General features: G+C 43.5%; 2 protein-coding genes and 1 non-coding gene across 12 annotated transcripts in view; 1 reads left to right on the top strand and 2 right to left on the bottom strand.

Annotated features, from left to right (window-relative positions):
- Window positions 1-13,974, top strand: part of mrpl41 (mitochondrial ribosomal protein L41) — a 51,533-nt gene extending 37,559 nt beyond the window's left edge. For all 4 annotated transcript variants that reach the window (XR_011937619.1, XR_011937618.1, XR_011937617.1 and 1 more), the window contains 2 exons: window positions 9,503-9,581; window positions 9,871-13,974. The gene's annotated coding sequence lies outside the window, so the exon portion shown is untranslated. The remainder of the gene's footprint in view (window positions 1-9,502; window positions 9,582-9,870) is intronic.
- The window catches only part of dph7 (diphthamide biosynthesis 7), a 68,707-nt gene that overhangs the window by 29,446 nt on the left and 16,991 nt on the right, over window positions 1-22,270 (bottom strand). For 3 of the 7 annotated variants that reach the window (XM_072488200.1, XM_072488193.1, XM_072488199.1), the window contains exons 2-4: window positions 7,754-7,950; window positions 7,142-7,281; window positions 3,953-4,040 (exon numbers count right to left, since the gene is read on the bottom strand). In XM_072488200.1, coding sequence (XP_072344301.1) covers window positions 3,953-4,040; window positions 7,142-7,281; window positions 7,754-7,894 — 369 coding nt within the window. In that variant the 5' untranslated portion in view covers window positions 7,895-7,950. Of the gene's footprint in view, window positions 1-3,952; window positions 4,041-7,141; window positions 7,282-7,753; window positions 7,951-14,748; window positions 14,944-22,270 lie in introns of all 7 variants that reach the window. The other 4 variants (XM_072488196.1, XM_072488195.1, XM_072488194.1 and 1 more) reach the window with 2 other exon arrangements.
- Window positions 3,114-3,305, bottom strand: LOC140399499 (U2 spliceosomal RNA). Its single transcript, XR_011937702.1, has one exon. It is a non-coding gene; the product is annotated as a U2 spliceosomal RNA (small nuclear RNA).

Raw genomic sequence — 22,270 nt, 5'->3', positions numbered from 1 at the left:
GTGAGTAAGGCGTTTAGGGATTTCTACCGCATCCTGTACAGGTCGGAACCCCCAACGGGGCCGAAGAGGATGAGGCACTTCCTGGAGGGGCTGACTTTCTGGAAGGTGGACGGTGGGCTGGTAGAGGGACTGGGGCCCCCGATTGGGTTGGAAGAGATAATGGAGGGCTTGAAGGCCATGCAGGCGGGTAAGGCCCCGGGACTGGACGGGTACACAGTGGAGTTCTTTAAAAAGTTCTCTGGGATATTGGGACCGGTGCAGATGAAGGTGTTTAATGAGGCACGGGAAAGAAGGGTTCTGCCCCAGACGATGTCATGGGCCACGATTCTGCTTATCCTGAAACGGGACAAGAACCCGGAGCTATGTGGGTCCTACAGGCCAATAGCCCTGTTGAATGTAGACGCCAAAATTTTGGCCTCCAGGATTGAGGATTGTGTATCGACCGTTATTGTGGAGAATCAGACAGGGTTCGTTAAGGGCAGGCATCTGGTGGCCAATGTAAGAAGGCTGGTAAATGTGATTATGATGTCCCCGGAAAGTAGGGAGGTGGAGGTAGTGGTCGCAATGGATGCGGAAAAAGCTTTTGACCGGGTTGAATGGGATTATTTATGGGAGGTTCTGGGACGGTTCGGGTTTGGGAGGGGCATAATTGACTGAGTTAGGTTGCTGTACCAGGCTCCTGTGGCAAGTGTGCGGACGAACAGGACGACTTCGGACTATTTTAAACTGCACCGGGGGACGAGACAGGGATGCCCCCTCTCCCCACTGTTGTTCACGCTAGCTATAGAGCCGCTGGCAATTGCTCTGAGAGCTTCAAGGGGCTGGTCCAGGGGGGGCGGTGGAGCACAGAGTCTTGTTTTTGCGGATGACCTGCTCCTGTATGTTTCAGATCCAATTGAGGGGATGGAGGAAATTATGGGAATTTTAGGGGAATTTGGCCGGTTCTCGGGGTATAAGCTCAATATGGGGAAGAGCAAGATGTTTGCGGTCCAGGCGAGGGGTCAGGGGAGGCGACTGGGGGAGCTGCCATTTAGACTGGTAGGGGACAGTTTCAGGTACCTGGGTATCCAAGTGGCGCAGGATTGGGACCGGCTACATAAATTGAACTTGGCCCGGTTGGTGGATCAGATGAAAGATGATTTCGGGAGATGGGATGCACTCCCGTCGTCTCTAGCTGGGTGAGTCCAAACGGTGAAAATGACGGTCTTCCCGAGAGTCCTGTTTGCATTCCAGTGTCTCCCATCTTTATTCCACGGTCCTTTTTTAAGCGGGTCAATAAAGTTATTGCGGGGTTCGTGTGGGGGGGGGGGGCAATGCTTGAGAGGAGTCGGGGAGAGGGCGGGCTGGCGCTGCCAAACTTTAGCAATTATTACTGGGCGGCTAACATAGCCATGATTAGGAAGTGGCTGGTGGTGGGTGGGGGGGGGGGGGGGGGGGGGGGGCAATGGAGGAGATATGTGGGAGCATCGGTCTGGTCCCCAATCTGCGATAATCACCGGTTTGCCCCGGGGAGTATGGATGGGGGGTTCCGAATATGGCGGAGAGCGGGAATTGAGAGGAATTGTTTATAGAGGGGACCTTTCCGAGTACGAGGAGAAGTTTGCATTGGTGAGGGGAAACAAATTTAGATACCTGCAGGTGCGGGACTTTCTACGTAGACAGGTATCAACCTTCCCGCTCCTACCGCTAAAGGGGATTCAGGACAGGGTAGTTTCCAGAGGGTGGGTAGGAGAAGACAGCGTCTCGGATATTTACAAGGAGCTCATGGGATCAGAGGAGATGCAGACCGAGGAGCTGAAGCGAAAGTGGGAGGAGGAGCTGGGGGGAGACATAGAGGAGGGCCTTTGGGCGGACGCGTTGAGTAGAGTCAACGCGACCGCAGCTTGTGCCAGGCTCAGCCTGATTCAATTCAAGGTCGTTCACCGGGCCCACATGACAGTGGCCCGGTTGAGCAGATTCTTTGGGGTGGAAGACAGGTGTGCAAAATGTGCGAGAGGACCAGCGAACCATGTCCACATGTTCTGGGCATGTCCAAAGCTTAGGGGATTTTGGCAGGGGTTTGCTGAAGTCATGTCATAGGTATTAAAGACAAGGGTGGCATTGAGTCCACAGGTGGCGATTTTCAGGGTGTCACAAGATCCGGGAATCCAGGAGGAGAAAGAGGCAGATGTTCTGGCCTTTGCTTCCCTGGTAGCCCGGAGACGGATACTATTAGCATGGAGGGACCGAAAGCCCCTGAAGTTGGAGACCTGGCTATCGGACATGGCCAGCTTTTTCTGTTTGGAGAAAATCAAGTTCGCCTTGAGAGGGTTAGGGTTCGCCCAGAGGTGGCAACCATTCATCGACTTCTTCGCGGAAAATTAATCGTCGGCGGGGGAAACTAGGTTAGCGTAGATTAGGAGGTTAATTAATGGTGAGATCTGTGGGGGAGGGAGGTGGTATTTGCACTGTCTTTACATTCTCATGTACATTGTATTATATGCTGCTGTTACAATGCCAAAAGATACCTCAATAAAATGTTTATTAAAAAACAAAATACTGCATCTGCCTCATCCACTTAATACTGCATCTGCCATGCATTTGCCCACTCACTCAGCTTGTCCAATTCACACTCAAGCATCTCTGTATCCTCCTCACAGCTCATCTCCCACCCAGCTTTATGCCACCTGCAAATTTGGAGAGATCACATTTAGTTCCCTCATCTAAATCATTAATAGACACTGAATAGCTGGGGTCCTCGCACTGATCCTGTACTACACCAATAATCACTGCCTTCCACTTGGAAAAAGACCCGTTTATTCCTACTCTGTTTCCTGCCAACCAATTTTCTATCCATCCAAATATCCCTAATCCCATGTGCTTTAATTTTACACATTAATCTCTTATGTCGGACCTTTTCGAAAGCCTTCTAAAGTCCAAATAAACCACATCCATTGGCTCCCCCTCATCAACTCTACCAGTTAGATCCTCGAAGAATTCCAGTAGATATGCCAAGCATGATTTCCTCTTGTAAAAAGTTTGAAGGTAACAGCCTGTTTAGTTACCCAGTCATCCTACATCCAGCTTTATTTTTTTTATTTTTATTATTTTATTTTTTTCCTTTTTTTTCTCTTTTTTTTTGCACCGTTCCCGGAGATACCGCAACCCCGGGTCGATGCGCGGAGTGGGCGGAGCAAGCCCCCACCCCCATCTCCCTGCTCCAAAAACCAATTCAATACATGGTCCCCAGATAAGGGACGCACCAGACATCAAACTGACAAGAACAGGTACTACACTTGATCTTAGCCAAAAGGCCGAGAAGCGATTACATCCAGCTTTATTTGCCATTGTCCTCCCTCTAACTGATCTGATGTCATGATTTAACATGACATCAGATCAGCACCCGGCCTGCTCTTTCCACTGTTAAGAGAACCTGTAGAAACTGCCCAATCATGTATTCTCTTCCAACTATACATGTCCTATAAGCAATGCCAACTCCAACGTGACATTGATGTGACCGACAAATCAGCAGAATGGGCATCAAGTCGATATTTTAAAAAGAACTATGCAGGACTAAAAGATTGAGCATCAATGAAGAGCACATTAGTTACATGAAAATTCACTAATTCCGTTTGTTGATACTTTTATTTTTGCACAAGAGCTTGAGGATACGACCATATTCCAGGCAGGATTTCATTATAAATTGCACATTTAGCTAGTTCTCTATTCCGAATCACTGATAATGGGTTTCACACTCCTGTTTTTCCACAATTAGGAACAGTGTGTGAAGAACTGCAGACAAAAGCCACATCCCTACACTGATATTAGAACAAAAGTTCAATTCAGTTAAGTGTAATTTAAATGCATTGTGATGCAAATTGCAACATTACATAGACAGAATATAAAATATATACAGGTGATCAGCATCTCAAACGTTTTCTTAATAATCCAATAGAAAAATGAATCCACATACCTCACAATGTGTCAGATGACACAGCTCCAGGTTTCCCTCAGCATTTGCGATGCCAAGTACAGGATGCCCTGCCACTGGTACATGACACCTGCAAATTAGTTTTGGTTGAGAAAACCAGTCACTCAAACATAGATTACATAGATAGATTACATAGAACATACAGTGCAGAAGGAGGCCATTCGGCCCATCGAGTCTGCACCGACCCACATTAATCCCTCACTTCCACCTTATCCCCGCAACCCAATAACCCCTCCCAACCCTTATGGACACTACGGGTAATTTAGCATGGCCAATCCACCTAACCTGCACGTCTTTGGACTGTGGGAGGAAACCGGAGCACCCGGAGGAAACCCACGCGGACACGGGGAGAACGTGCAACTCCGCACAGACAGTGACCCAGCGGGGAATCGAACCTGGGACCCTGGCGCTGTGAAGCCACAGTGCTAATCACTTGTGCTACCGTGCTGCCCCTAGTTTAGGTTAACCAAAATTCCAGACAATTAAGAATCATACATAGAAACATAGATAGAAAACAGAAGCAGGAGGAGCCATTCGGCCCTTTGAGCCTGCTCCGCCATTCATTATGACCCTGGCTGATCATCAAGTTCAATACCCTGATCCTGTCTTCCCCCATATCCCTTAGTTCAAGAGCTATATCCAATTCCTTCTTGAAATTACACAATATTTTAGCCTTAACTTCCTCAACGAGGAAGCCTCGTGCTTCCTCAAATAATAGGTGCACACGTCAAATATGCAGATCATTAAACAAAAAAAACAGGTTAGGTCTGCAATCTATGCTGAGTTATCTACCTGTCGGGACAGCAGCATAAATACTATAACTGAACAGCATCATTGGGTTAAAGGCAGAGTCTTCCTCGGCTGGTCAGGGTTCCTGTGCTGAGGCTACAAATTGACTATTACAAATTTCATGTCTGCACAAGACACTCCCTTCGTTCATATCACAGATCTCTATTGTAAGCCAATCGTTACCATCAGACTGGGGAGACTGGAGCCATTGTCTCCCTAGCTACCAACTCCACCCTTCACCCTGGCAACTGTCAGAGACTCAACCAGGCGTAGTCATTTGACTTAAAGATGAACTTGCAACTTCATATTCATGGCATCATTAAGACCGTCTATTTCCACATTTGTAACATATCTTATTTGCCTCTGCCTCAGCTCACCTGCTGCTGAAACCCACATTCATGCTTTTGTTACCTCTGACTTGACTATTGCAATAAATTCCTGGCTGGCCTCCCACATTTTACCCTCTGTGAACTTAAGATCATTCAAAACTCTGCTGTTTGTCTTTACTTCCACCATGTATAGTTCGCCCTGTGCTCACTATTGCCTGACTGGGTGCCAATCTTTAAATTCTCATCAATTTTCAAATCCCTCCATGGCTTTCCTGCCATCTCCCTCTGTATGCTCCCCTGCCCAACAACCTTCCAAGATATATGCACTCAGAATTCTCAACTCCTAAGGATTCCCAATTTGTATTGCTCCACAATTGTATTGCTCCACAATAAGCCTTTGGCTGCCCAGGGCCCAAGTATGGAATTTCCCCTCTGTATTTCCACCGCTCCCTTTTGCTTCACAATGCTCCTTAAATCACCTCTCTGATCAAGCTTTTATCTATCTGCCTGAAAAGTTCTGAAGAGGAGTCATATTGTCTTGAAACAGTAACTGTATCTCTCTCCACAGATACTGCCAGACTTGATGCGTTTTTCCAGCATTTTCTGCTTTTGTGCCCGAATATCTTGTTTTTGGTGTCTTATTTAGCTTCATAACACCATGGGACATTTATTATATCAAAGACATAAATATAAATTGTTGATCTAGTTTATCTTTAATGCCCAACATCTAGTCATACAATGGCACGGCTCAGCGATCATAACAATGAAAGCGATTTGTTTGGTTAACTGGATACTACAATCTCATGTTGTCCCATATCTATTTCCCTGATTTTCCAAAAGGCAGGTGAACGGTTTAGTAAGAGAATAGATTATAAAAGTGATTTAACTGTTCGTTCGCTTATCTGTAGGTTAACATTTAGAGCGAATATTACCCTGGTTTGTACCCATAACACAAATGTTACTAAGTACATCACACTGCTGTTATGTGGTAAAACACACTTGTCTTATTGATAATTTCTGTGAGACAGATCAACATTAATCTTTCGGAGAAAATCCTTCCCAGCTCTTACAGACTACCTCTCCAACCTTATTTAGCCGGAATAGAGAACCCAAACTTTGATCTCTCTTTCCAGGCATGTGTACACACATTTTGTCCAGCTGAGCTGCCAGTCAAATCAGCTATCACCTGCTCAGGTGTGAGTCTCCCTGTTAGTAAACCTTCCCTCCACTAAATAAAGCATTCAACAAACAACCACCATTTCCTCTGTAGAAAATGTAATCGTCTCAAACTACAGTATTGTGTCAGGCAAGAAAAATACAACGCTTTGATAGACGCCATGTGCCAAGAACTATTCTGCATTCCCAATGACTGTACTTTATGTAACTCCCACGAAGCTGACTCCAGTGCATCAGTGAGGGAATGCTGCCCTCTGGAGGTGGCATTGAACTGAGGCCTGCTTGAGTGGATGTAAAAGATTCCATGGCACTACTTCAAAAAAAGAGCAAGGAAGTTACACCCCCCCCCACCACCACCACCACCCCAAAACAATGCTGTTTGTGGAAGTTTGCTGTGTATACGCTGGCTGCTGCATTTTCTACATTATAACAGTGACTACACTTCAAAAATTACTTCATTAGCTGTAATGCAAATTGATGCATTTATATAGTTTTCCACGACCACCAGATGCAAGTATGTCCTTTTTTCTTTGATGAATTTCATTACTATTCGCTAATAAAACAAAGCTCACTCCACCCATTTGTCTCAACCCCTCCAGAAAGCACTGATTAATTCTGGGCAACTCTTTTTGATGTGCTGCCAACCAATTTGTATCTCATCCAACTCCCCATTCTTCAGAGACTGGCCAGTAAGAGCAAGCTGTTGGGCCATGGTGTGGGCTCTCATTGTTGTGCACCTAATTCTGTTGTAATCCATCACCCACACACCATCCTTCCAGTAAGGGTCACTGTGAGGCTGAGATTTTATCATTTAACCTAGAATAATGGATCACGCTCCATGTGACCCCCCCCCCCCCCCCCCATCTCTATTGCTTACCATTTGAGATCTAATATTGCAGGCATTTCAATCCGCTGTACTTCTGTTAATGGAGAATAAAGCCGATCCGGATTGAAACAGTAGAGATAAAGACGGCCCTGTCTCACATGGGGCTCATTGATTTCAGAGTCTCCGGCACCCTAAAAAGTCAAAGTTAAAGCAAATAGTCAAAAACCCCAATGAGTCAAATACAAGATTGTTCAACAATACTTAATTCAAGACAGCTCTTCAATGTAAACCGGTGTTTTTGAGGGAGGTATTTGAACTCATAGCTGAGCCTAATCCTTCCTTCAACAATCATCTCGATGGACAAAATGCAACAGGTCGGTGGGCAGCAATCAGGATAGTTGAAATCAAGTTGGTTTATTGTTCTCCCCAGCTCATGAATTATCCGGTCAACTGTGGTATTCCTACTACTGTCCTGCTGTGGTCGGAATTGAAACAAAAAAGTTCCTAATCAATACCGATCAGTTCCATTAGGGTAACTCCTGCTTTGGTTGATTAGAAACTAGAGTCCACTCTTGTCTTAAAAAGTTACATCAGACTCAGTGAAAATTAAAGAGGGGCCTACTCTGCATCAACTGTGTTCCCTTCTAATGAATGGTACTGTACCTTTTCCTTGGGATCCTTTAGTTGGTAAGTACCACAAGTCAGTACATGATGCCATGTGTCGATGGGGCACCATTCTACAGCATCGGCACTGTACTCTGTATCCACCACCTGCAGGGTTCGAGCTGTGCTTCGAGCCTCCATGTCACTCAATCACTCCTTCCAAGATCTAGTGTGATCATTCAGAAGAATTGCAGCAACTGAAAGAAGAAAGTTGACATTTAACTCCAATCTAGACAGGTAAAATCCATTAATACAGAAAAGCATTCTAATTGTTTAGCAAAGCAGCTTTCTCAAATGTGAATGGCAAGTGATACAAAAGGTATTATAATGCCATTTCAAATAATCAAAATAATGCAAATACAGATGTTAAATTTCTTTGTTATTGCAAAAAGAAACGGTATGGAGGTGCCCACACTCTGAATTCTTGTTAAACATGAGAGCTTTTTATTAAGGCTGTTGCTGATACAATCAAGGTGGTGATTTGCCCAAAACCTGTGCAGTCTGCTGAAGTCACATCACATGACACAGAACCAGCAAGAATGTACTCCCAAACACAACACCCCTCTCCTGTACTTCATTAGTGCAAAGACAGCAATTAACATTTATATAACAGATCCTCTGGTGTTATTTCTATACATGTACACAATTCAATAAGACAGTCTCTGTGGTGGACATCTATTCCATTTTGTTAGAATTTGGCGTTCTTGAACTCGGCTACTTGCGACTTCAGAAGTGTCTTCATTCCTTTCTGTAGATGGTACCCCTGGAGTAGTTATTTCAGTGTCTGTCACTATAGGCATTGAATAAGTCCTCAGAAACAGAATCTGAATTTGTCACTGGCTGTGGTCTCCATTCCAAAGTATTGCTCTCCAGATCATCTAAAAGGTAGAACCTCTTGAGAACGGACTTCAAACTTACTTTGTGCAGCACGTAACTGTATGATGTTGCCAAACTCTATCATCCATCTGTATGGTGTATAATATCGGAACAGTCTTTGCTAGGATCATAGCTGGTGCCTATTTCTTCATGGTGATTCTTCGCTAGCACTCTTTCTCCCTGGTTGAACACTTGCTTTTTAAGAGATTTTCTCCATCTTAGCAATTTGTGTTTGCTGTTTGACAATCTCTGAAGTGTCAGGTAGGGTTAACAAATCAAACTGTGTTTGTAGTTTCCTCTTGAACAACAGCATTAGGAATTTATTCTCGTCAATGTCCCCAATGTCCTTCAACGCTTTGATAGAATGCTTTAATGATTGCATAAAGCGCTCAGTCAATCCATTCATTGCTGGATGATATGGAGCCTTTTCAAGTAGTCCTCAAACTCCTACAAAGTGATGTGGAGATGCCGGCGTTGGACTGGGGTGAGCACAGTAAGAAGTCTTACAACACCAGGTTAAAGTCCAACAGGTTTGTTTCAAATCACTAGCTTTCGGAGCACTGCTCCTTCCTCAGGTTCACCCGTGGAAGGAGCAGTGCTCCGAAAGCTAGTGATTTGAAACAAACCTGTTGGTCTTTAACCTGGTGTTGTAAGACTTCGTACTGAGTTCATCGTTAGAATTTGTGTTCTTATGTAACTCGAGGCTCGATTTCCATTTACGACTCCAATTCGGAAGGAGGAAATCTGTAATTGTATCGTTGGACACGTTTTCAGAGTTCGAGTGGATTTAACTCCGCATCTACCAGTGTGCTCTGAGGAAATGTTACCAATGTTGATGGGGCACAGAGTAACTGTGCTTTCTCTTTTTCTCAGATAATCATGGTGCGCTTACAGAGTGACCTTCCTGGCATTACACAACTATCTGGGCCTGACCAAGGAGGTGTTCAATTCGGTGAGTAGTAAAAACGGGAAAGATAAATGACCCCTTGCCCACTCAGCCTTAATATGCAAATCAGTTAATGAGGAGTTTTGCTAATATGCCGTTTTGGGATACTAATATCTACTAATGTGATTACATTTACTGCCATATTAAAAGTTAGAGTTATAGTATTAAATTATTGCCTGGTGACTCTTATCTCAGCTTGAGGAGGGTCGGCTATTATCACTGATTGTTGACTCGTAGTTGGGGTTAGAGAAAACAAACTAGACAACCAGAGCTAAGGTTTTGTTTTTTTAATTAGGTCATCAGACAATCGCCAGGCAGGAATGTTCCCTTCCAGTCGGGTAACACTTCAGCAGTCAAGGGCATTCAGCCTCTGATCTTCGGGTAAGCATTCTCCAAGGCAGCCTTCATGACGTGCAACAGCGCAGAATCGCCGAGCCAGAAATTTATAGCCAAGTTCCACACACGAGTACAGCCTCAACCGGGACCTTGGATTTGTGTCGCATTAAATTCACTCCCCACCATCTGGCCTAGGCTTGCAAAATCCTACCAACTGGCCTGGCTTGAGACAATTCACACCTCTTTAACCTGGGATTACCCCTCTCTCTGGATCTGTAAAGACTTAATTACCTGCAAACGCTCGCATTCAAAGTATCGTCTGCATCTTTGACTTTGTCTATATACATGTTTCTGGAACCTACCTCTTCATTCACCTGAGGAAGGAGCAGTGCTCCGAAAGCTAGTGATTTGAAACAAACGTTGAACTTTAACCTGGTGCTGTAAGACTTCTTACTGTCCTTCAAAGTGAACTGTGCTTCAAAGTGAACTGCTGACTATTATCACTGACAATCTGCTCCGGTGTTCTAAATCTTGCAAATATGTAGTCTAGATTTTCAATGTTCTGCTCAGTCGTCGTTGACTTCATTATCACGACTTCTGACCATTGAGTGCAAGTCTACAATCACGAAGAACACGTGTCCCTCCAGTGGACCAGCATAATCGATGTGTATTCTCTGCCATTGCTGAGTAGGCCATTCCCACAGATGCAATGGAGGAGTATTGCATTCGTTTTGCACAAGATGGGCATTGTCCAGTTTTTTCTTCAATTTGAGCATCTAATCCTGGCCACTAATGTGCTAATTTCTTCATCCTCATACCAGGATGGCCACCATGCAGTTGGTGAAGGACTCTATTACGTAAGCACAGAAGAATAACCACACGGATTCCCCACAATAGAACTCTATTCTGCAATTTCAACTCAAGTCTTCATGTAATTTAGGGCCCAAGGTCTGGACTTTGCCTATGAATGACTGACAGTGTTCCTTTCTGGAGCAGATCCATCACCTTCCCCATCACTGGATCAGTTCTTTTATATCTTTGAACTGGAGATGAAGTCACAGGTACGCTATCCACGAGCGGCAAATGCAAAATATTGACAAAACGTTCTTCTGGGTCATGCTTGACTTGTACCAGCATCAACATTTTCATGCTGCTCGGATTTGCGATAATGGACAGTGTGTGCTGACAGTATCAATGACCATCTTTGCAATCTACTAGCTGCCAAAGATGGCAATCCTTTTTTTGGGCCAGAGATTGTTATCAAGGGTCGATGGTCTGTCAATAATGAGGCTGCTAAAGGTTATGGTGCAACCTTCTTACACCAAAACCTTATGCTCAAAAGCTTTTTTTCCTAGATGAGCGTAAATCATTTATGTGCTAGTAAGAGTGTGTAAAGCAAATGGTATTGGTTGTTCCTCTCCTCAAGGCATAATGTGCGAAACAGCTGCATCAACGTCATAGGGCGAGGCATCGCAAGCTAATTGCAACTTCAGCTTGGGATTATAGTGAACCAACAGCTCTGCCCTCTCTAAACTTGATGTGGAGATGCTGGTGATGGACTGGGGTGGGCACAGTAAGAAGTCTTACAACACCAGGTTAAAGTCCAACAGGTTTATTTGGAATCACTAGCTTTCGGAGCGTAGCTCCTTCATCAGGTGAGTGAAGAGGTAGGTTACACAAATACATATATAGACAAAGCCAATGATGCTATACTTTGAAAGCGAGTCTGGAGGTAATTAAATCTTTACAGGGCCAGACTGTGCGACTGGAGATATTCTGGACCTGTAAAGACTTGATTACCTGCCTCTTCACTCACCTGATGAAGGATCTACGCTCCGAAAGCTAGTGATTCCAAATAAACCTATTGGATTTTAACCTGGTCTTGTAAGACTTCTTACTGACCTCTAAACTTCTTTCAATTCATTGCATTTTCACATTCTTCTGATCAGTGCATTGTCTGTTTGACACATAGCGAAGTATGTAAATGCTGCAATCATGTTGCTTAATTCAGCACAAATTTACCATAATAATCCATCAATCCGAAAAACTACTTTATTGTGTCACATTTTGAGAATGTGGTGCTTCTCAGAATCCTGACATTTTCTTTGGTTCTTTTGTAAATCATCTCTGTCGATGATATGACCAAGGTAATTTATGGATGACTTGAAAAAGTTACAACTTTGCCTTCTTAACTCTCAGGTTGTGCATCAGTAACCACTTGAACCAGTGATGTGTATGTCATCTAAATAACATTACACTCCATTCAACCCACTTAGAATATGATCCGTAGACTTTTGAAAAAGAGCAGGCGCAGATGTTATTCCAAAAGGAAGTCTTCTGTAACGAAAGATAACTTTGTGCCTTACGATGGTAGGTAGTGGTTGCAATTCAGCAGCCACATTCAACTGCAGATATGCCTGTAAAAGATAAATTTTACCGAATTTCTGTCCTCCAGAACGTCCAGCAAACAAGTCTTCAATCAGCAGCAGTGGATAATGATCTATGCACAAAACTGGGTTAATAGTATTTTTTAAATTTCCACAAATTCTCAGAGCCATCCCGTTACGATTGGTGTCACCAAATCACTTGTAGCAACACGTTCAATGACTCCTGTCCTTACTAATCTTTCTAGCTCTTCTTCAGCTTTAGGCTTGATGGCATATGGTCCGGTTCTAGCTTTGAGTTGTAGCTCAACTCCAGTTATGAAGCCAAACACTTTCTCACACTACTTCAGAAGTTGTTGCAAGTTGCTCATCGAATTCACTAATTGATTGACTGTTTCCCAGTTAAGTAGAATCTGAGCCAACCATGCTCTGTCAAATAGAGAAGGAAAGTTTCCATGGACAATGTGAAGAAGCAACTTCGCTGTCTGCCCATTTGCTTCCACTTTCACTATAATGCATCCTTTTAATGGTACAACCTCTTCAATGTATGTTCTTAGGATCACATTTGATGGTTTTAAAGGTAGATGCTTCAGCTTTTGATGATAAATTGTTTCAAATACGAGCGCCACTGCTGCACCCGTACCCCTTTCCACTTTAATTTCATGACTGCAAAGTTTTGGATATGCCCAAAAATGTTGATGATCACCCAGCATAGAGAAAACACCTAGCTTTTTGAGTGATAATGAGCTTCATTCACTAATTTATAGACACTACGAGATTGTTCACTTGTGTTGTTCTTCTTGGTGTAGAAGTAGTTTTCAGATCCCTGCACACTTTGGCAATATGGCCTTTCTTGCCACAGTCTTTACATATATTTGATTTATTCCAGCATTTTCCTGCTGAGTATCCAACCTGTGTACAACAGTAATATAGTTGCACCTTTGCAACCTTGTTCCTTGAGGTATCCATTCACTCCAGCCCCCATCTGCGAAGCTTCACTCGTTGCAAACTCCACAGACGTGGCAACTTCCAAAGCAGCTTTTGGAGTTAAATGACTTACAATAAGCAGCTTCCTCAGAATAGCTTCACTGCATAATCCACAACCCAGCTTCTCTCGAAGAGTATTCAAGTGTTATGCCAAATTCACAATATCTCGCTAATCTTCGTAAAGAAGCTGTAAACTAAAATGGTTTCACCTTCTTCCTGGCTCTGGCGGTGGAATCAGAATCTTTCTGGAATCAATAACCGTTTAGGACGGAAACATCCCTCCAAGATTTTCATTAATTCGCTGAAGGACTGGACTCTGGGTTTTGCTGGGGGAAACAGGATTTTTAAAAAAGATATATTTAGAGTACTCAATTTTTTTTTATCCCCCAATTAAGGGGGATGGCCAATTTGGCATGGCCAATCCGCCGACCCCGCACATCTTTGGGTTGTGGGGGTGAGACCCACGCAGACACGGGGAGAATGTACAAACACGGACTGTGACCCAGGGCCGGGATTGAACCCAGGTCCTCAGCGCCGTGATGCAGCAGTGCTAACCACTGTGTCACCGTGCTGCCCGATGAACAGGATTCTGTAGCAGCATAAACATATTACAGCCAAAAAAGCGGAGAAATGTTTTGACCTTTAGGTCCTCCGGTGTCTGACTTATTAAAAACAACTGGAATCTTTCTTCATATGAATTCGATGTTTCATAATTGATTTGTTATGTGCTAGGTGTAACATAAGCGGCTTCCTTGTGGTGCACTTGACAAAGGAAGGTTCAGACGTGGAGATAACTTCAACACGTTTATTAAACTATTTACTCTTCTATTACTCGGGTTCGACACTACTGCTAATCCTACTATAGCTACCTAAACTGACTAACCAGTTGCTGCAATCCACGTGGTGGGTGTAATATTCAATCAACCCTGTGTCTGTACTCACTGACTGTCTCCACTGGAAAGAGGCAGATCATGTGTGTGGTGTCCTTTATATATGGGTTGGTGTGTTGCCCCCCTGTGGTCGTGTCACCTCCTTGTGTATCGTGAATGTCTATTGGTCGTGTCCTATCTATCTGATCTATTGGTTAAGCGTGTGTGTGTGTGAAGTTTCTGGTGCTCCCTCTAGTGTCTAGCTAGCCTACATGCATTTACATTGATGCACATCACTACAATAATCTTCATCAAACACATCCAAGGCGGCCATTCGTCCAGCCATTTCTTTGGCTCCCAGCTCCTAGAATCTACACTTCCTCCCTTCCGACTGTGTTGGAAAGTAGGACACAAACAATCCCTTGAACAAGCAACTAGAAAATCTTCCCTTTTAATGCCAGAGTATTTCGACTTTTCTACCAAGTAGTGGCCCGAGCAGAGTCGGAAGACTTTGAAACTCCGGTGTGCGCTCCCTGCAGCCCAAAACCCAGTCACTTCAATGCAAAGTCTTTCCTGACTGTCGGTCTTCTTACTCACAGTTGCTGTCAAAGATTTCTGTCAAACCTTCGCGTTGCAGCAGTGCTTTGCCCGGTGTCTGTGTGCGCGCGCCCAAACCAGAGAATCTTCTATTGCTCCCGATGCCGTCCCACAGTGAGTTGACAAAATGTTCTTTCCAGCAATTTTTCTGCCACAATCCTTGCCAGTTTTCTCTTCTGTTATATTTCTTTGCTGCTGCAAAGAGAAACGGTATAGAAGTGCCCATACTCTGGTTCTTGTAAACACGATGAGTGGTTTATTAAGGCTGTTGTTCATATAATCAAAGTCCGTGCAAACACTCTGCTGACATCACTACACATCACGTGACACAGAACCAACAAGAATGCAATCCCAGATACAAAGCAACATATTTTACAAACCACCCATTTATATATATATATTTATTGCGCAAAGTACAGCACAGAAACAGACTATTCAGTTCAACTATGTTCCACATGAGTCACATTCTCCAACCCTCTTCACCCTGACCCGATCAGTGTAACCTTCTATCCCTAATAAAATTTATGTCCACAAATCTAAGCTTTGCTGCTTAGGTAACATGCAATCCAATCTGAAATTCATGAATCTGAACGTTTGCAAATAACTGTCCTGAATACTGCTACATTATTTGATGGATAAATGCCAACATCAGCAGGTTTTATGCATGGTTCCCTCCACTCCCCGACAAAGATCTACATTATGAATCAAGAAGCCGCAACAAACAAAAACTGAGGAACTCCTGACATGGCAGACTAATTTATAAGCATGCATTTTCTCAATTGCATTAACCTAAAAATTGAATGTTAAATAAGAAAATCCCAATTATAATTTTTTATTTAAACTTAGAGTACCCAATTAAGGGGCAATTTAACATGGCCAATCCACCTACCCTGCACATCTTTGGGTTGTGGGGGTGAGACCCAAGGAGACACAGGAAGAATGTGCAAACTCCACACAGACTGCGACCCAGGACCGGGATCGAACCGGGGTCCTCGGCGCTGTGAGGCAGCGGTTCTAACCACTGCGCCATCTTGCCGTCCCTCTAAAGGAGGTAGCTAACATTACCTCCCTTTTTGAATAGTGGGGTTGAGAGAAAACAGGGAACTATAGACCAGTGAACCTAACATCGCTAGTGGGGAAGTTGCTAGAGTCCATTATCAAGGATTTCATAGCACAGCATTTGAACAGCAGTAGTATAATCAGACAAAGTCAGCATGGATTTACGAAAGGGAAATCATGCTCGACAAATCTATTGGAATTCTTTGAAGATGTAACTAGTAGAGTTGACCATGTGGATGTGGTTTATTTAGACTTTCAACAAGGTTTCAAATAGCAGATTACTATGTCAAGTTAAAGCGCATGGGGTTGTGGGTAGTGTCTGGAGATGGATAGAAAAGTGGTTAGCAACCAGGAAGCAAAAAGTAGGAATAAGTGGGTCGTTTTACAATTGGCAGGCAGTGACTAGTGGGGTGCCACAGGGATCTGTGCTAGGACTCCAACTGTTCACATTATATATTAATGATTTGGACGAGGGAACTAAATGTAGTTTCTCCAATGGATAATGAATAACGTCCGTGATTTGTAGAACCCCTCCATCCTTCCCCTCAGTTCAAATTTGACCTTTTCAAGCATTCCAGCAGGTCCCCCGCCACGCCAGGGCACAGGGAAGGGGGGGGGAGGGGGGGTGGTTGTGGAGAGGTTGATCTCCACCCTAACAGGATCCACTTTCGGGCAATCAACGAGGCGAAGGCTACAACATCTGCCTCTGCGCCCGTTTCCAACTCCAGCAGGTCCGACACCCCGAATATGGCCTCCCGAGGGCCCGGGTCCAGTTTCACATGCACCACTTTAGAGATTACCTAAAAACCTCCTTCCAGTAATCCTCCAGTTTTGGACAGGACCAAAACATATGAACGTGGTTTGCGGGGGCCACCCCGCAACATTCACACACATCTTCTACCCCCTCAAAGAGCTGGCTCATCCTCGCCCTTGTAAGGTGCGCTCTATACACCACTTTCAACTGTATCAGGTACAGACTAGTTGATTATTGGGAAGTATGTTTCCCGGGGTGTTTATTTGCTGTAACCTATTTTGTTTGTAATAAAATATAATTAGATTTTAAAAAAGACATAGGAGCAGAATTAGGCCCCTCGGCCCATCGTGTCTGCTCCGCCATTCAATCATGGCTGATATCTTTCTCATCCCCGTGCTCCTGCCTTCTCCCCATGACCCCGATCCCTTTTTTAAAATCGAGAACCTATCTATCTCTGTCTTAAAGACACTCAGTGATTTGGCCTCCACGGCCTTCTGCGGCATAGAGTTCCACAGATTCACCACTCCTCTGACTGAAGAAATTCCTCCTCATTTCTGTTTTAAAGGATTATCCCTTCAGTCTGAGGTTATGCCCTCTGGTCCCAGTTTTTCACACCAGTGGAAACATCATCTCCAAATCCACTCTATCTAGGCCTCGCAGTATCCTGTTCAGTTTCAGTAAGATCCCTCCTCATCCTTCTAAACTCCAACAGACCCAGAGTCCTCAACCATTCCTCATATGACAAGCTCTTCATTCCAGGGATCATTCTTGTGAACCTCCTCTGGACCCTTTCCAAGGCCAGCACATCCTTCCTTAGATATGGGGCCCAAAACTGCTCACAATACTCCAAAAGGGGTCTGACCAGAGCCTTATACAGCCTCAGAAGTACATCCCTGCTCTTGTATTCTAGCCCTCTCGACATGAATGCTAACATTGCATTTGTCTTCCTGAACTGCCGAATGAACGTGCATGTTAACCTTAAGGGAATCTTGAACAAGGACTCCAAAGTCCCTTTGTGCCTCTGATTTCCTAAGCATTTCCCCATTTAGAAAATAGTCTCTGCCTCCATTCCTCTTTCCAAAGTGCATAATCTCACGCTTTTCCACAGTGTATTCCATCTGCCACTTCTTTGCCCACTCTCGTAGCCTGTCCAAGTCCTTCAACAGTCCCCCTGCTTCCTCAACGCTGTCGGTCCCTCTGGTGGTGGTGGTGGTGGCGGGGTGGGGGGTCCAGAAATAGGGGTCATAGTTTGAGGATAATGGGTAAACCTTTTAGGACCGAGGTGAGGAGAAATTTCTTCACCCAGAAAGTGGTGAATCTGTGGAATTCACTACCACAGACGGTAGTTGAGGTAAAAACATTGTGTACTTTCATGAAAGAATTAGATATTGCTCTTGGGGCTAAAGAAATCAAGGGGGAGAAGAAGGCATCAGTGTATTGAACTTGATGATCAGCCATGATCATAATGAATGGCGGAGCAGGCTCGAAGGGCCTCCTGCTTCTATTTTCTATGTATGTTTCGATATATGTACCAGCCCTGATACTGGATTCCCAGAGTAGTTTTGCACTGCATTTTCATTGAGGTTGTCAAAAGACTTTAGCCTGAAGTTGCCATTAGGTTGCATTGTTTCTTTCAACACAACTGGTCTGAAATCAGCAAGACGAACAGAAAGGATTACAGAGTTTCAAACTTAAATACTCCCAGTGCAAATAAAGTTGCCATGTTCTTTTGAGTAGTTTAAAAACTCTTGAACTGGAAGTCGGACTTCCACTAAACTGCCCAAGTCTCCAGATCAAATTAATCAGCGTGGAGAGTTTCTATTGATTGCATCTACTCATGGCATTTCGAGGAGGCTCTTAAAATTAAGAGGGACACCAATTATAAACCTTTTAAAAACAAAATATTAAAATATTTAATTTAAACTATTGTACACCAACAAAACCAGTAATTTTTTTTAAAATTCAGTTACTTAAAATAGAAAAGACTTGCATTTTCCTCATGTCTTTGTCAGGAAAGGTAGTTTTAAGTAATCGAAATTTGTATTTTGTGGGTATTAGCAACAAGGTATAGCTTTAATAAGTGACATTTTGTGTTTGTGCAAGGGTTTAAACTTTTGTTATCTTCATGTAAACAAAAGGTGCCTGCATGTCTGTTGGTTTTTGGTTTCTTTTGAAACTTTTCTTTGTACTTTATTCACAACATTTGAGAGGCATCTGGATGGGTACATGAATAGGGAGAAAATAGAGGGGTACAGACCGAGCAAGGGCAGTTTTTTTTAAAGTTAGGGACCATGATCAGCACAGGCCTGGAGGGCCGAAGGAGCTGTTCCTGTGCTGTACTTTTCTTTGTTCTTCTTCGAAACAATGCCTTTATTATTATAAAGGTTCACAACATGAAAAACAAACAGGGTTTGAAGAAAGGCGAGATCATTGCTTAACAACCAGGGACCCACAATGAAATACTTGTGACTCGGTTGAAAGCAGGGAAGAAAGCAGCTCTCACAGAAACTGCCAGCAGAGGCAGGACAATGGAGTATGGGGTAGAAAGCAAGTCCCAGAAGGTAAAGAACAGATAGGTCTAGAAACCAGAGGATGAAAAGAGAAGTCCCAGGAACTCTGAAGTTAAAGGGACAAAGACCTGAAATCTGTCCATGACATTGTTCACTGAAGTTAGGGGCAGAGAGGGGCTCCCAGTTAGACAGAGTTGCAAGGTGCAGGCAGACCTGGTGAAGTTGGCTAGTGAGAAGCCAGACATCTGAATTAATCCTAAGGTTGGCAACAGCCTGTGAAGCAGCGGTGTTCTTTTGGCACGGCTGGGTACCCGAGAAGTTACATGGAAGCTTGAATGTCAGTGCCAATTCAAGGCAGAGGAATGCTTAAAGGAGAGATTGAAATCCTGGAACTGGAACTTTGGTGAAGGCATCGGCGTGAAAGTGCTGTTTGGGAGAACACTCCAATGCGTGCTTCTTCAAGGGTGGTGTTTGGAAATATTCATGTGGAAGTCAGCGTACCAATGAGACCAGCTCACAGCATCTGGGGAATTTGATGAGGAATCTGCAGAGGTTCTATTTGGTGGAGTCTGACCACAATTGGCCTGTTGGGTTTCATGGACTGTGCACTTACAGAGAACATTATAGTACAAGATATATTTTGTAACTTGTGTTATCTTTAAAAATCTGTGTACATCCACAAAGATATAGGTCGGGTGAAGGGGTATTGTATCTTCCACAAGTCCCGAAAGACGTGCTTGTTAGGTGAAATGGACATTCTGAATTTTCCCTCAGTGCACCCGAACAGGTGCCGTAATGTGGCGACTGGGGGATTTTCACAGTAACTTCATTGCAGTGTTAATGTAAGCCTACTTGTGACACTAATAAAGATTATTATTGACCATTGGTCCATTTTTTCATATTTAATAAATGTTTTATTCTTTTGTTCAGAGTTAACTGGTAGTCCTGTGACTGTTCATCCACATCTCTAAACAAAAAGTAAAAGTTAAGCTTATTGAGCCAGGGTTCCATTTTGGGACTGTCTGTTCAGTAGCATCAGTTGGAATTGTGACTCCTTACATGACTCCAGGAAATCCCAAAGCGTTTGACAGCCAATTAAGTACTTTATGAAGTGTGGTAATTTTTGGAATGCAAGTTACTAAAATAGACATACTGCTTAAAAATGTTTCTGTGAGAAATCAATTTTCAGCTATTAAGGGCAATAATAAAATTGAACCAGATTATCACTTAAATATAATCAAAGAATATTTTTAAATGTAAAAAAAATGTTTTAAAATACTGCCCAATTGCTTTGGTTCATGGAAGATTTTGTATTTGGCAATTTTCAAATAAATGAACAGAGACTTGAACAAAAGAACTCAAATCATTTCTGAATATTAAGGTTGTGCAATTGAGCATAATTTGCATCAAAAACAGAAACTCTACCCCATTGGATTTAGGGTCCTCACTTCCAATCCCACCAATTTGAGTATAGTTTATTTACCCAAACACCCTCCACAGAGATGATAAACACTAAAGTTGTAGAAACTCAACAATTTGTTCTTGCATGTTGTTAATATAATAAAGCACTTTCATTTATAGGCAAAATGATTATGTCTCTTCAAATGAATGAGAAACATTAACTTTATCATAGGACTTTTAGGTAAACGTTCATGTGAAAGGGTATAAAGTATGCTTGTGTTGCAAGTCCAAACTACACATGGAAAAACATCAAGCTGACTCTGAGGACCATGATGCTGGTTTATGAGACCAGTCCTCTCAGCAGCTTGTTGTGCAAGAAAGGAAGCTCTCCAATTTTCATCATCGTTGTTTGTGGTGCATTCTTGGCATCGCTTGGGAGGACAAAACCACAAATCCTCTCACAGGCAGATCGCCCAAGTACATTAGCACTCATCGAGCAGAGGCAATGCTCAGGCACATTCATAGGATGAAATACGGACAAATTCCCAAGGATTTAGCAGGAGCCAAACGGCCAGCAGGGTGTGCAAGAATGACATGAAGGTCCTGTACATCAATTTTCACCTCTGAGAGACACTGACCAAAAGAGAGAAATGGCGACACCCGTCAGCCAGTGTCCATCACCATGACAATCAATGACTGCAGCAGCTTGACAACGGCACCAACACCAAAAAGAACAGCCCACAACGACACTTGACAACCCTGTAATATGGGCCTTTGACCCTTCGAGTTCTCAGTAAAAATAAATTGAAAAATATTGCTTGACATTTTAAACCAGAGAAGTACTGAAGTCTGAGGAAGAGAGATCAGATGCTTGACATTTTTACAATATAATAAATATTTTATAATAATAATCTTTAATAGTGTCACAAGTAGGCTTACATTAACGCTGCAATGAAGTTACTGTTAAAAGCCCCGAGTCGCCCCAGTCTGGCGTCTGTTCGGGGACACCGAGGGAGAATTCAGAATGTCCAATTCACCGAACAGCACTCGGGACTGAGGGAGGAAACCGGAGCATCCGGAGGAAGCCCACACAGACATGGGGAGAACGTGCAGACTCCGCACAGACAGTGACCCATGCCAGGAATCGAACCTGGGACCCTGGCGGTGTCAATACACTACACTTTACAATACACTAGTTTCAAAGGAAAAATGTAGTAGGATTATGAAGAAAGAGGGGGGACTGCAAATAAGTGGACAGATTCTTCAGAAAGTTCTGGAGTGATAGACCAAACAACCAGCTCCTGTGCTGTATGATTCTACTGGATTAGCTGTGTGGGCGGCACGGTAACATAGTGATTAGCACTATGGCTTCACAGCACCAGGTTTGATTCCTGCTTGGGTCACTGTCTATGCGGAGTCTGCACATTCTCTCTGTGTCTGTGTGGGTTTCCTCTGGGTGCTCCGGTTTCCTCCCACAAGTCCCGAAAGACGTGCTAGTAGGTGATTTGGACATTCTAAATTCTCGCTCTGTGTACCCGAACAGGGACTAGGGGCTTTTCACAGCAACTTCATTGCAGTGTTAATGTAAGCTTACTTGTGACAATAAAGATTATTTTTTAAAACTAGCAAATTAAATTTAACAACATATTTTCCCATTCCATCACTGTATTTTAAACTACCTTCAGCTGTCCAAACATAATAGTGTGATATAAAAGTTGCTTTTTCATTACATGCAAAAGCATTTCATACGGGTCAAAAAGCTGTGCACAAATACAGTCAATAAAATGTAATTAACAGA

The sequence above is a fragment of the Scyliorhinus torazame genome, chromosome 22, assembly GCF_047496885.1.
Source record: "Scyliorhinus torazame isolate Kashiwa2021f chromosome 22, sScyTor2.1, whole genome shotgun sequence".
Lineage (NCBI taxonomy): Eukaryota > Metazoa > Chordata > Chondrichthyes > Carcharhiniformes > Scyliorhinidae > Scyliorhinus > Scyliorhinus torazame.
This window is presented reverse-complemented; position numbering and strand designations above follow the sequence as displayed.